General features: G+C 37.4%; 1 protein-coding gene across 1 annotated transcript in view; it reads left to right on the forward strand.

Moving 5' to 3' along the window:
- Positions 1-14,459, forward strand: part of IL1RAPL1 (interleukin 1 receptor accessory protein like 1) — a 1,380,067-nt gene that overhangs the window by 685,085 nt on the left and 680,523 nt on the right. The window contains exon 3 of the mRNA XM_055267893.2: positions 11,942-12,221. Coding sequence (XP_055123868.1) covers positions 11,942-12,221 — 280 coding nt within the window. The remainder of the gene's footprint in view (positions 1-11,941; positions 12,222-14,459) is intronic.

A 14,459-nucleotide genomic window follows, 5' to 3' on the forward strand; every position in this document is an offset into this window, starting at 1 on the left:
ATAACTGACTAATGTTTTTTAAACTTCTATTTTACGTTCAGGGTTACATGTGCAGCTTTGTTATATAGGTAAATTGTGTGTAATGGGACTTTGCTATACAGGTTATTTCATCACCAAAGTAATAAGCATGGTAGCTGATAGGTAGTTTTTCAATGTTCACACTCCTACCCTCCCCCCTCAAGTAGACCTTGTTATCTGTTGTTCTATTCTTTGTATCCATGTATACTTCATGTTTAGCTCCCACTCTATAAGTGAGAACAGGCAGTATTTGGTTTTCCATTCCTGCATTAGTTTGCTTAGGATGATGACCTCCAGCTCCTTTGATGTTGCTGCAAAGGACTTGATCTCGCTCTTCTTTATGGCTGTGTAGTATTCCACGACATGTATGTACCACATTTTCTTTATCCAGTCTACCATTGGTGGGCATGTAGGTTGATTCTATGTCTTTGCTATTGTGAATAGTGCTGCGATGAACATATGCATACATGTGTCTTTATGACAGAACGACTTACATTCCTTTGGATATATACCCGATAATGGGATTGCTGGATCAAATGATAGTTCTGCTTTAAATTCTTTGAGAAATCACCACACTGCTTTCCACAGTAGCTGAACTAATTTACCTTCCCACCAGATGTGTATAAGCATTCCCTTTTCTCCACAACTTTGCCAGCATCTTTTATTTTTTAACTTTTAAGTAATAACCATTCTGACTGGTGTGAAATAATATCTCATTGTGGTTTTGATTTGTATTTCTCTAAGGATTAGTAATGTTGAGTATTTTTTCATGTGCCTATTGGCTGTGTGTATGTCTTCTTTTGAAAAGTGCCTGTTCATGTCCTTTGCCCAGTTTTGAATGCTGTTGTTTGTTTTTTGCTTGTTAATTTGTTTAGGTTCTTTATAGATTCTGGATGTTAGACCTTTGTTGGATGCATAGTTTGCAGATACTTTCTCCCGTTCTGTGTGTTGTCTGTTTACTCTCTTGATAGCTTGATTTTTGCTTTTTGTTTTTTATTTTTATTTATTTATGTATTTTTGCTGTGCAGAAGCTCTTTAGTTTAATTAGGTCCCATTTGTTTACTTTTGCTTTTGTTGCAATTGCTTTTGGTGTCCTTATTATGTAATCTTTGCTAGGGCCTACTTCCAGAATGGAATGTCCTAGATTATCTTCCAGAGTTTTTATACTTTTAGGCTTTACATTTAAGTCTTTAATTCATCTTGAGTTAATTTTTGTACATGGTGTAAGGAAGGGGTCCAGTTCAATATTCTGCATATTGAAACCAGTTATTTCAGTACTATTTATTGAATAGGGAGTCTTTTCCCCATTGCTTGTTTCTGTCAACTTTCGCAAAGATCGGATGGTTGTAGGTGTGTGGCATTATTTCTAGACTCTATTCTGTTCCATTGGTCTGTGTGTCTGTTTTTGTACCAGTGCCATGCTGTTTTGGTTACTGTAGCCTTGTAGTCAGGCTTTATTACTGACTCAATTTCAGAACTCACTATTGTTCTGTTCAAAAATATGGTTTCTCCCTGGTTCAATCACTTATAAAGGCTTGGTTTGGCTGGATATGAAATTCTTTGTTAGAATGTTTTTTTAACAATTCTGAATATAGGCCCCCAATCTCTTCTGGCTTGTAGGGTTTTTGCTGAAAGGTCTACTGTTAGCCTCATAGGGTTCCTTTGTAGGTGACCTGCCCCTTCTCTCTAGCTGCCTTTAACATTCTTTCATTTATTTCAACCTTGGAGAATCTGATAACTATGTGTTTTGGGGATGGTCGTTTTGTACAGTATGTTGCAGAGGTTCTCTGCATTTCCTGAGCTTGAATGTTGGCCTGTTAGCAAGGTTAGGGAGACTTTCATGGATGATGTCCTCAAATATGATTTTTCTTTCTGTCTTTCAGGGATGCCAATGAGTCATAGATTTGGTCTCTTTACATAATTCCATATTTCTTGGAGGTTTTGTTCATTCTTCTTTATTCTTTTTTCTTTATTTTTGTCTGATTGACTTAATTCAGATAACCAGTCTTCAAGCTTTTTGCTCAGCTTGGTCTATTCTGCTATTAATACTTGTGATTGTATTATGAAATTCTTGAAGTGGATTTTTTTCAGCTCTATCTGATCAGTTTGGTTCTTTCTTAACATGTCTATTTTGCCTTCCAGCTCCTGTATCTTTTTATTGTATTCCTTAGATCCCTTGGTTTGGGTTTCAGCTTTCTCCTGAATCTCCATAATTTTCATTCCTGTTTATATTCTGAATTATATGTCTGTCATTTCAGCCATTTCAGCCTAGTTAAAAACCATTGCTGGGGAACTAGTACAGTTGTTTGGAGGTAAGAAAACAGTCTGGCTTTTTGAGTTGCCAGAGATCTTGCACTGGTTCTTTCTCATCTGTGTGGGTTGATGTTCCTTCAGTCTTTGAAGCTGCATCCTTTGAATGGCGCTTTTTGCTTTTATCTTCTGTGATGCCAGTGGGGGTTTGTTTGTGGTATAAGGTGGGTTTCAACTGGCTTCTTTTCTGGAAGATTTTAGGGGACCACGGCTCAACACAGCACTCCTGGACTGTGTGTTCTAACTCTGAGGGACTTTTACCGGGCCCCTGCCTTTGCTCTCTAGCCCCTTGAAGTTAAGAACTTGCTGTACTGGAGGGACCTAAGTGTTCTTGGTCCGCTGGCCACAACACGCTGATGAAGAGTGCCAGCCGAAGCGCTTTGTCGGGCGGTAGCAGTGGGATCTGTGCTTACCCAGGTGTGCCAGCAGCCACAGCATGTGTGGTGGGGTGCACATTTTTCAGCTGAGGAGGGGCACCAGTGGGGGCAGGGTTGCTGTCATCTGTGCTAGCATTTGCACCTGCAGTGGTGGGAGTAGGGCACTTGCAGAGGCAGGGTTTCCTGTGCCCATACACAGATTCACACAGGTGGTGGCAGAAGCAGGGTTGGTGGCATCCATGCATGTATTCGCACTGGCAGCAGTGGGGGCATGGTGGGGGTGGGGTTGCCGGTGCCCATCAAGGCAATCTTCTATACTTGAATTTGTTAATCATTTTACAATACATGTATATTATGTATCTTAAAACATCACATTGTATGCCTTAAATATATACAATTTTTATTTGTAAATTATGCCTCAATACAGCTGGAAAAAAAACACATGCAAAGTTATCACCCCTTTTTTCTTACTTGAGTCTGAGAGTGTTTATGAAAATGCTATGAAAGTGAAGAAGTACTAAACAGATAACATGGATGGATATTATTATATGTATGACAGAAATGAGAAGGAAAGGTCCTGAAGGAGGTACACAGATACATTTTTGTAATACCCTGAACAAAATGCAGTATGTCAACAGATACCAATCATAATAGATATGTGATTACACATATGAATGTAGATTAATGCCCAAAACAGTTATATGTGAAGCTAATCTGTTTACAATATATTATGTATTTCATGAGACTTCTTCTCTGATAAAAATAGACTTGGCATCACTTAAAAAATGGTTCTAACCTTTTTAAAAGTTCTCACTTAGAAATTCACTTGGCGGAGCAATACACAAGCTGTGTGTGTCTAATTTTCCTCTACAATCTCTGTAAGAAGTTAATCAAATAGGCAATTAATCTGTATAATATTATTCATATGAAAGCATATGCATATTAAAATACACAACAGACTTCATTCTTATTTTCCTTAAATTTTTCTCTAATGCCAGAGGCTTGAATGTCCAGCAGAGCTCACTATATGAAAAGGATCCACGGCAGTACTTTTGTTGCCCATACCAGAAAGTGCAAGCAATAACGTTCTGCTGTATAAACACCTGTAATGAAGGCAGAAAATGTGTAGTAAGCTAACAAACAAGACTTTGACCCCAACAACACTTATCTCTCGCCTTGAATCTGCTTCTGCTCCTCATTTCCATTAATAGTGCCACAGTCTTCTCTGGAATCCTGATTTGCATCCTAGACTCCTCCTTCTACTTCATCTGGCCCTTCTGATCAATTTCAGCATCCTGTTGATTCTGACTACAATTCTTCCCACATTTCCTTGTCATATCCTTTGCTACTTCTTTTTTTTAAACTCTATTTTAAGAACTTTCTGAGTTGTCTCCTTACTCCTAGCTATCCCCTTCCAATCCATCCTTGATATTGTCCTGAAAGTGATATTTCTAAAATGTAAATCAGATAATAACACTTCCTTTGCAGACATTTACCACTGTCAACATTGGTTTTAGCAGTGGTTTCAAAGTGTCATCCCTGGACCAGCAGCATCACCTGCTTTGTAGTAACTACTTTGTAGTAACGCAGATCCTTAGGTCCCAATCCAGACCTTCTGAATCTGAAACTCTGAGAGGGGAGCATAAAACTCTGTGTTTTAAAAAGTCCTCCAGGTGATTCTGATGCACACTAAAACTTGAAAACTACGGAGCTACAGAATTAAGTTCAAGTTTCTTGGCAAGGTGTCTTGCCAAACCTGTCTTTTCTGCACTTATTTTTACCTCCTTACACTCTTCTCTACTCCTCGCCACTCCGCTATTTCAGAACCTTACCATATACTGTCCTATTAACTGGGAGAAACCGTTGGCTTGCAATTTTCTCTTCCAAATTATCAGGTTTGAACTAAGGCACATTTTTAATTTCATCTTTATCTTAAATCTTTTTGATCTTCCTAGTCATATTTCCTGCTCCATTAGTTCATCTGTGAAATGGAAAACAGTTCTGGGTTGAGAGGTAAAACAAACTTCTTGCTTTGTGTTTCCTCAGTAATGTTATCTTTGCTCTCAGAATTTATTCGTTTTTCTTGTGCTATACATGGTTTTTGACAAGTCTGTTCCCACTCATAGATGATATCTTCAAGGGTGATGCAAGTCTCAGTAATCTTTGTTATAGAAGAGTGAGTTACACATCATATGAGGTCTATAACATGTTGGCTCACACCAATATATGACTTGAACTTTAATGCATGATTATTTTATATGTTCATTGCTGGAAACAATCCATTAGTCCATTTGGGATTGTTATAAAATTTAAAGACCTTTTGTAACTTACTGTCTTGAAAAGTGTAATTCTGTTCTTTTGTCTGCTCTAAAACAAAAACAAAATAAAAGTAAATCTGTGCCTTGAACCCTGTTACTTTCTCTTTAAAGGATCAGTTTGCTGGCTGGGTGTCCTGCCATCTAACAGGCCTTCCCTGTGAGGCTCCTCTAAATTGGGAAAAGGATTAAATTTTATCAGTGTTTGTTTGGTCTGTTGCTCATCATGTTGATATTTAATTCAGTGTCCAACAAGTGTCCCAAAGGAGTAAAATGCCTGAAGCTGGCAATACTTTTTGACCTATCTGTCTGAACATATTCCTATCAGTTTTTACCCGAATAGAGGGTTTTCCAGGAGACATACATGAGCTAAAGAAACAATGTAATAGTATGCTTAATTCAGTAAACTATGCTTAATATATCAACAAGGATTTATTGAGTTCTGAAGTACACTCAATTTTGTGAAATCAAATTATTCTGAGTTAGAAAATTGTATCACTTTGCAATATTATAAAGGAAAAAATGCATACTGCTATTTTTTAATTATTAGGGTTAAAAATATCTACAAACAGTAGTTATAAGTGACTGTGTTAACACCAAAGATATACATTTTCAATACTCATTTAAGTGAACAGTTATTTAGTTAATCACTAATTTATTCAACACACATTTATTGATTGCCTATTGTGCCCCAAATATATATAGATATGGAAATAGCTCTAGATTTATAATTAGAGCTAAATGAGGTTTTTTTTTCTTTTTTAGAGATGGGGTCTTGCTGTGTTGCCCAGACTAGACTAGAACTCCTGGGCTCAAACAATCCTCCCTCATCAGCCTTTTGAGTAGCTGGGACTACAGGCGCATGCTGCTGGGTCCAGTTTGAGATTTAGATATGTAGATGATAGATACATAGGTAGATAAACAGATAGCTAGGCAGGGATAGAAATAGAGATAAAGATAGAGAAAGATAGAGATAGACATAGACATAGAGATGGTGATAGAGATACGGTAAAGTCCCACTTCTCAGAGTCCCCACACTTCAGTGATCAATGAAATACATGTAAGCAAATAATGATTTAATATGATACATGCTAATGAAAGTATGTATTAACTAAAGAACATAGGGTAACTAAGTAATCAAAAGAATGAAAAAAGTCTTTAAAGTCAAAGATGGACCATATGTACCAAGATGTTACCTATCTGTATCAGTTTCTTAGGCCAAGGCTAATAAAAGAAAATAAGAATCCAGATTTTCTTGTAGGATGACGTGCATTGTTTGTTCAAATAGCAGGGCTTTTTCTGCTCCTGTTCAGTGTGGGAATGGAAAGCAGAACATCCCCTGTGTTCCATGTACTGTGTTAGGTACTTTCTCATGTCACTTCTAAACACTAAGAAAAGTAAAAAAAGAAGATTCAAAAACAAGTCTTAAGCTGAATTTACTTAATGCAAGGCAGGAATAACATGATCCCACACAGATGCTTGGGACCTTCAGATTAACAGTTAAAGAATTGTTCAGAGAAAATTAACCTAAAACATTGAGGATTTGTTCACATATAGACACATACAAGGAAGAGCAACCCTTATGAAGACTTTTTCTCAGGCCGAAGTCAAGTGTAGAGCTTTAAAAAGGCAAACTTAGAAGTTTGGGTTTGTTTGTTTGTTTGTTTCTCCAACAACAAGAGTTGCTGCTGCAAAGTGAGAGTCGCTCTCCCTACTTTTTAGTTATTATTCCAAGATATCTATCCAAGTAGACACAGGTCGAGTATCCTTTTTTTATGAAATGCTTGGGACCAGAAGTGTTTTAGATATCACATCTTTTTCAAATTTTAGAATACTTGCATATACAGTATATAATGAGATATCTTGGGAATGGGACCCAAGTCTGAACATGAAATTGATTTATGTTTCATATATAGCTTATACACATAGCCTGAAGGTAATTTTATATTTTCCTTGGGGATGCTAAATAAATTGTGTTCTGTGAATCTACATTTTGACTGTAACCCATCACGTGAGGTCAGGTGTAGAATTTTCCATTTGTGGCATCGTGTTGGCTGGCACTCAAAAAGTTTTCAATTTTGGAGCATTTTGGGTTTCAGATTTTCTGATTAGGGATGCTCAACTTTACTTTAAAGTAACATAATTTATCCTTCTATAAATATAGTATTTTGTTTTCATATTAGTAATGCAACATGTATAAATTATATCATTAGACTTTTTTGAAAGAATTCAAACCTCAAGTTTGTTACCATGAAAATGTTTTCAGCTTTTACATAGGTGGTGATAGTGACTTAATTAAAAATCCTTTCTCTACTCTTATTTGAATATATTGACCATAGCCAATGTATGTAGCTTTTCTTCATAGTACATCAGTAGTGAAGGAATTACTTCTGAATCTTAATTCCATTACTGTCTTCATGGTACTTCTTACTCCCACTCCCCAATGTAACTTCATGGCTTCCTTCATAAACTCCCATTGGCTGTGAAAGAACGTGTACTGCAGAGATATGTTGAACTGGAGTATTTCCATAGAATCCTCCCATCAGGGAAGGAGAGTACCAATAGCAAATTTTCTGAGAGAGACTTACAGAAGGGTATTTTATTCCAAAAGGGAGAAAGACAGATTAAATACTACCAGCGTCCACAATTACCTGATGATAATTTTAAAAAACAATAACAATAAAAGTTAAATAAATTACATTCAATTAACGTGTAATGAAATCAACAGTGTCTAGAAATATGCTTTTGGAATGGTTGTTCCCAAGCCAACAAAGCTTGTGTGCTGAAGTAAGAAAAAACTGAATGGATCAACAGCAATTCTGTTCATCAAGAGTTAGATTTTAAGTTATCACATATCCTTTTAAGATTTCAAATGTCTCGCTACACAAGGTTAAAAAATATACTTTGTGGCTGTATTTTTAAAGTCTTTATTCACAAGGAGATACATACTGACGTATTTGGGGATGAAATATCATTATGTCTCTAATTTCTTTTCAGCTGGTTTAGAAACAATACTACAATATACAAGGTGTGAGAGAGAACATGTGCAAATGAGGCAAAACGTTAACAAAGGAAAAAAATGTATCTCCTTCATCACTTCTTTCATTTAGTAAAATGTTTTATTGTAACTATTGAAGAGAGACATAGGTACATCATTTGTTTAAATGATTTTATGCAGGCTGGGCTTGGTGGCTCACGCCTGTAATCCCAGCACTTTGGGAGGCCAAGGTGGGCAGATCTGAGGTCAGGAGTTTGATGCCAGTCTGACCAACATGGTGAAACCACGTCTCTACTAAAAATACAAAAATTAGCTGGGCATGGTGGCGTGGGCCTGTAGTCCCAGCTAGTCAGGAGGCTGAGGCAGGAGAATCGCTTGAACCTGGGAGGCGGAGGTTGCAGTGAGCCGAGATCGTGCCACTGCACTCCAGCCTGGGCGACAGAGCAAGACTCCGTCTCAAAAAATATATATATTTTATTCAAATAATTTGAGTATGCCTTGAACTGTTCTTTATAGTATTTACCATCTTTTCCCAGGAATTATTGAACCATTTTAATTTAAGTTTATTTTTAACAGCATGCATTTAGTTTAATGGTATTAAAACCTCCTAAGCCATAGATCCTCCATCTGTTTCCATATTGAAATGAACACCAAGTGTCTCTAATGTCCAAAGTGACGTTTCTTCATTTTGCCTCTAACTTTTCGTTGGCACATGACGTTGAACTGTATGCAACTTTTTTCCTGACTGATATTTAAGTATGGAATAAGAGTAATTTTCAGGAATATTTGTGATTTTCTTCCAACATTTTCTCAGAAAGCATATTCTGAAAGTGTGTAATAATATCTATATGCATTCCCAACACAACTCTCTCTCTATTCTCTTGATCTAATTTGTTACTAACTTTTTAAAACTTTCTAGACTAAATCTTTTTGCTTACCTTCAAGCATTTTGTTTTATACTACAAATCTTCAATTTTATCTTACTGTTTATATACTGCTACCTTGAAGGTATTTCAACCTTTTTCACTAGCAGCGATACCCTCCATGACAGACGGTCAAGTTATATTAACTTGATTCTATTGTAATTTACATAGTGGTAAAATAATTTTACACTTATAATCAAAATTATAACTTTAAAAAATTACTACCTAGGATTCATTTTATGTAATGGGAAAATATACAAAACTGTTTTGATAAATATTATATGCAATTCTATAACTTGGACATCTCTGTGTAGTTTTTTACCAGCTCTACAGTAGTCATGACAGGAATTATGACAATGACTCAGACATTGATGATGCCCACCAAGCTTCCAGCATATTTACTCTAGATAGTACCTCAATACAGCCCTTTTGTAAAAATTTTAAACCCAAATTTGGTAATTGAAATTAACTAAATCAAAGAATGCTGTGAAATTGACACCTCTATTAAAAAACAATATGTGACAGTAGGGAGAATTAATTCTAGGTTCAGATAAAGCTGGGTGAGAACCCCAGCACTCACCCTTATTAGCTGGCATGGAGTTTCTTCAACTGTATAATTTGGTAATTCAGTTGTTTATTTTGCTCATTTATTCATGCATTCATTCATTTATTCATTTAGTAAATGTATGCTGAGCTGGTTAGCAGGCACAATTCTAGGCACTGTGGCTAAAAAGGGAAGTGAGAAGGACAAAGTCCCTGCTCTCAAGGGGTTTACATTCAACTGGGGAGACAGAAAGCAAAGTGGATACATAATATAACATCAAATAGCAATAGGTCTTGTGAAAAAATTACCAAGGCATACTCTGGATCAAGTGACCAGGATGGGAAGGCAAAAGGCCTCTCTGAGGAGGTGATATTTGGCAAGAAAGGAAGAGAAAGCCATGCAATTGGTTGGCGAAAAATGTTCCAGGCAGAGGGAAGAGCAAGTTCAAATGCCTCAGTTTATATTTGTGTGAATAGTAAATGACAGTTTATAGACTCCTAGCACATCGTTAAGTGCTTATTAGATGTTAGATATAATTTTAAGATAATAAATGTACATAATTAATTCCACATGTTATTATGTGTCTTCTTTGCTGTAATGTACATCCTCCTTTTCATCTAGACCATTTTTCTTCTCTTGAATATTGTATTATTTATCCCATTCTCAGAGCTGTTAGATTGCCCTCTTTTTAATTTGCAGTGAGTTTAACCCTGCTTGCAATACTCAAATGTTATTGCTGTCAGAGGTCCTGTTTTCTCAGTTTTTGCCCTTTTGCTCAACATTTGTATACTCTGAGTAATGCCAAATTGATTTTCTTGCTAAGTGTTGGGCAACTGCCCTCTCTCAACAGTAAAATTCGCAACTTCTCTGTGATGATGATAATGTTGATGTACCTGCCCTGTGGGAACCTGTTGTTTTGTATGCATGTGCAGGGAGAGGGGTGATCATAAAATGGTGTCAAGATGTCATTTGGAAGATGGTACCTGCAGAAAACACAGAAAACCCAATCATACCCCACCCCCATCCTCCGCATTTCCCACCATGGTTTCTTGTTTACACTTCTCCGATTCTCCCAGAAGTCAGAGCAAAGTGACTGTTTACCTCTGTCGCTGGCTGGGAAAAAACCACTACGAGAGCTCAACTCACTTTTATTGATTTCTGTGTTGTTTGGCTGTAAAACATTTATTCTGAATTGTATCAGTTTGGGTCCAGTCAGAGAAAAAAACAGTCATTCGAACAGTGAAAGTTTTTACAAATAATTATTAAATGTAACGGGATTATAGTAATGAAGGGATTGGCTAGCATAAAAGGAAGATGTATTAGTTTGCTCAGGCTGCCATAACAAAATACTATAGACTGAGTGGCTTAAACAAAAGATATTTATTTCTCACAGTTCTGGTGACTGGGAAGTCCAAGATCAAGGTACCAGCCAATTTGGTTTCTGGCTTTTGGATGGCTACCTTCTTGCTCTGTGCTCACATGATCTCTTTTTTGTAATCACGATGGAGGGAAAGAGCAAGCTCTCTGGTGTCTCTTCTTATAAGGGCACTAATCCCATCAAGAGCCTCGTTCTCATGGCCCTCCTCATCTAACCCTAATTACCTCCCAAAGAAAGGCTTCATCTCCACATACTGTCATATTGAGGGTTAAGGCTTCAACATATGGATTTTCAGGGAAGGGCACAAACATTCAGTCTATAGCAAAAGAGAACCATAAATAATAGAGGAATGGCTACCATTAGCCCTAGGGCTGAGATAGCACACCTGAGAAAAAGTCCCTATGTTTTCATCCCCAAAGCAGAGATCCACACTTTATTGGGAAGGTACAACCATAGCTTACCGAATGGCAGAAATCACTAAGTTGCTATACTAGCAGAACTTGTCAGAAATCTGTCTTCTTCAAGTTAACAGAGACCCTCCCTCTAAGGCACCTGGGAAACATCGCCAAGTGGCTGGTTGCCAAGCACTGTAGGAGCCAGGTGCTGAAGAAGCTTTGCACGCTGCAAGAGCCAGCCAAGTGAGCATACTGAAAATAGGAAGCAAATCCCTTTCTTCCTGAAATGTCTTACCAGTGCCCTCTCCCCACAAAGCTTCAGTGCCAGCTAGTAAAGAAAAACATATCTCAAAGGCCCAGATCTATTTTTACCAAGCAGGCAGAAAGGTACATTTAGAACTAAGGGGAAATAAATCAATAACCAGCACACTGATATAAACAAATAATAAATAACAGCAGAAGCAGACTAAGTGAAGAATACATTGTTTGTTAGCAGAGTCCACTACTTTGCAGGGCCATTCTCAGTTTGATTCATTGCTATGTGCTCTGTGCCTAGAATAAAATCTGACCCAATATGGATGCTTAGTAAATATTTGTTGGATGAATGAATAATCTAATTGCTTATTTTTTTTTCCCTCTAATGTTTTTCCTCTCTTTCTCTCTCTCTCTTTTTTTTACTATAGCTGATGGATGCACTGATTGGTCTATCGATATCAAGAAATATCAAGTTTTGGTGGGAGAGCCTGTTCGAATCAAATGTGCACTCTTTTATGGTTATATCAGAACAAATTACTCCCTTGCCCAAAGTGCTGGACTCAGTTTGATGTGGTACAAAAGTTCTGGTCCTGGAGACTTTGAAGAGCCAATAGCCTTTGATGGAAGTAGAATGAGCAAAGAAGAAGACTCCATTTGGTTCCGGCCAACATTGCTACAGGACAGCGGTCTCTACGCCTGTGTCATCAGGTATCCCTTTAATTCTATTACTGCTGAATCAAAGAAAGCACAGGCTGCTTTCTTGTACTTAAATGTTGCTGCTATCTCTTTTGCCTAAAGCCGTTGTCTCAATATTTGCATGTGTTGCTGCTTTCTAAAATTTAGAATCAAAATCATAAAAAGATGGGATTGGAATTTATATTAGACATTATTTCTAGCTTATGGAGAAAAGCGATACCATCTGGGTAGCTACTTATGTTACCAAGAATTACTAAAAACTATGAAATAAAATTTATAGAGGAAGTAAAATGGTGCAAATAAAATATAAGCAAAGACTTGCAGAAAGGATGCATAGTTTCTTGCTAAATGAGTTGTAACGTTTTGCTTTTGCCCTTCACAGACAGATAGAGCATGGATGCTTCTGGTTCACACACATTTGCAAAGATGATTTAGGTAATGTGTGTATGTGCACAGGGAGAGGAAGAAAGAATTACCATGTTAGAGAATATGAAGGTTGTGTTCCAGATTGCTTTGCTAACCAAAACTTCTGGGTCAATACAAAAATTTTCCCAAGTCTTTCAGGGCCAATACCAAAGTTAATAACAAATTCAGTTCCTGTATCCCCAAGGATACCCACCATACATCTACACATCTTTGTCAGCTTCTGGAAGAGGCAATGCAGTTTGTTTAAAGATAATGCATTGAAGCAATGCCCATGTAACACATTAGCAGTTAAAAACCTCAGTTTAAGCATTTAGTCCCTCATAGATTGTGAATCACACCCTTCATGAATGATCGTGTATGTCATTGGACTATTAGAACATTAGCAAAGCTGGGTATAGTCATATAGAGGGTGTGTTTAAATCTGTTTATTTGGCTTTCTGTATTTGGGCTTATTCAGAGAAATAAAGAAGAATCTAAAGTAGTTGATTCCCATAACTCAGAGAAAGTCTCAGAATCACCTAGTGTCTTTTTCAAATAAAAATTTACTGCTCCTGAAATCCTGATCAGCAGCTAACACTCCTCTGTCATAAATATCATGCCTCCCTCTCACTGTCATCTCTAATAGTTACCTGTAAGCTGAGCTATGGCTACGGGTGTGCTAGGACATTGAAATAGGTCAAGTTGCATAAAAGTTAAACAGAAATGTATCTTTCTAACACTGACAACATATATTATATTAGAGTTAATGTTGGAAAATATAAATGAATATAAGTAAAGAGTTGTGTTTGGGAAAAATGCCTAATGGATTTTAAAAGAACAAATGCATCTGGCCGGGCGTGGTGGCTCACGCCTGTAATCCCAGAACTTTGGGAGGCCGAGGCAGGCAGATCACTTGAGGCCAGGAGTTCGAGACCGGCCTGGCCAACATGTCAAAACCCCATCTCTACTAAAAATACAAAAAATCAGCCGAGCATGGTGGCACATGCCTGTGATCCCAGCTACTTGGGAGGCTGAGGCAAAAGAATCGCTTGAACCCAGGAGGCGGAGGTTGCAGTGAGCCAAGATCACACCACTGTACTCCAGCCTGGGCAACAGAGTGATACCCTGTCTCAAAAATAAATAAATAAACAAACAAATGCATAATTCCTTTGGCAACTCTTCTTCTTTCTCTTAGGGTTTACTAATCCTTTTATGATTAAACAAAACTCTTAGTAAAAGTAGAGGTTTTGTAGGGGTACAGATCAATAACTGTCATACTAGTACAGTTAAAGAATACTGTTTGGACTTGCTGTTCCCATTTGACCAATAGTAATTAGATTTTAATTTCATATCTGCTGTGTTTCTTTTTAAAAATCATTATTTCTGATTGTTTATACATGTCGTAAGGTGATTCTTCAAGATAGGCAAATGTGTGTCCTCATTTATCTGACATTAGAATTGAGTTGGATGTCCATAGTATAACACTACATTTCGTCACTTATTATTGATGGAAAAATAATGATGTGTTCACATTAGTAATCTGAATTTTGAAAACACTGAGGTTGCAATTCTCTGATGTATTTAAATATACACTGTGATCCAATACTCAGAGAAATTGCATTAAAATGCCTCTGGAAGGGCCGGGCACTGTGGCTCATACCTGTAATCCCAGCACTTTGGGAGGCCGAGGTGGGCAGATCACCTGAGGTTGGGAGTTCGAGACCAGGCTGACCAACATGGAGACACCCCATCTCTCCTAAAAATACAAAATTAGCCGGGCGTGGTGGCGCATGCCTGTAATCCCAGCTACTCAGGAGGCTGAGGCAGGAGAATCACTTGAACTAG

The sequence above is a fragment of the Symphalangus syndactylus genome, chromosome X (genome assembly GCF_028878055.3).
Source record: "Symphalangus syndactylus isolate Jambi chromosome X, NHGRI_mSymSyn1-v2.1_pri, whole genome shotgun sequence".
Taxonomy (NCBI): Eukaryota; Metazoa; Chordata; class Mammalia; order Primates; family Hylobatidae; genus Symphalangus; species Symphalangus syndactylus.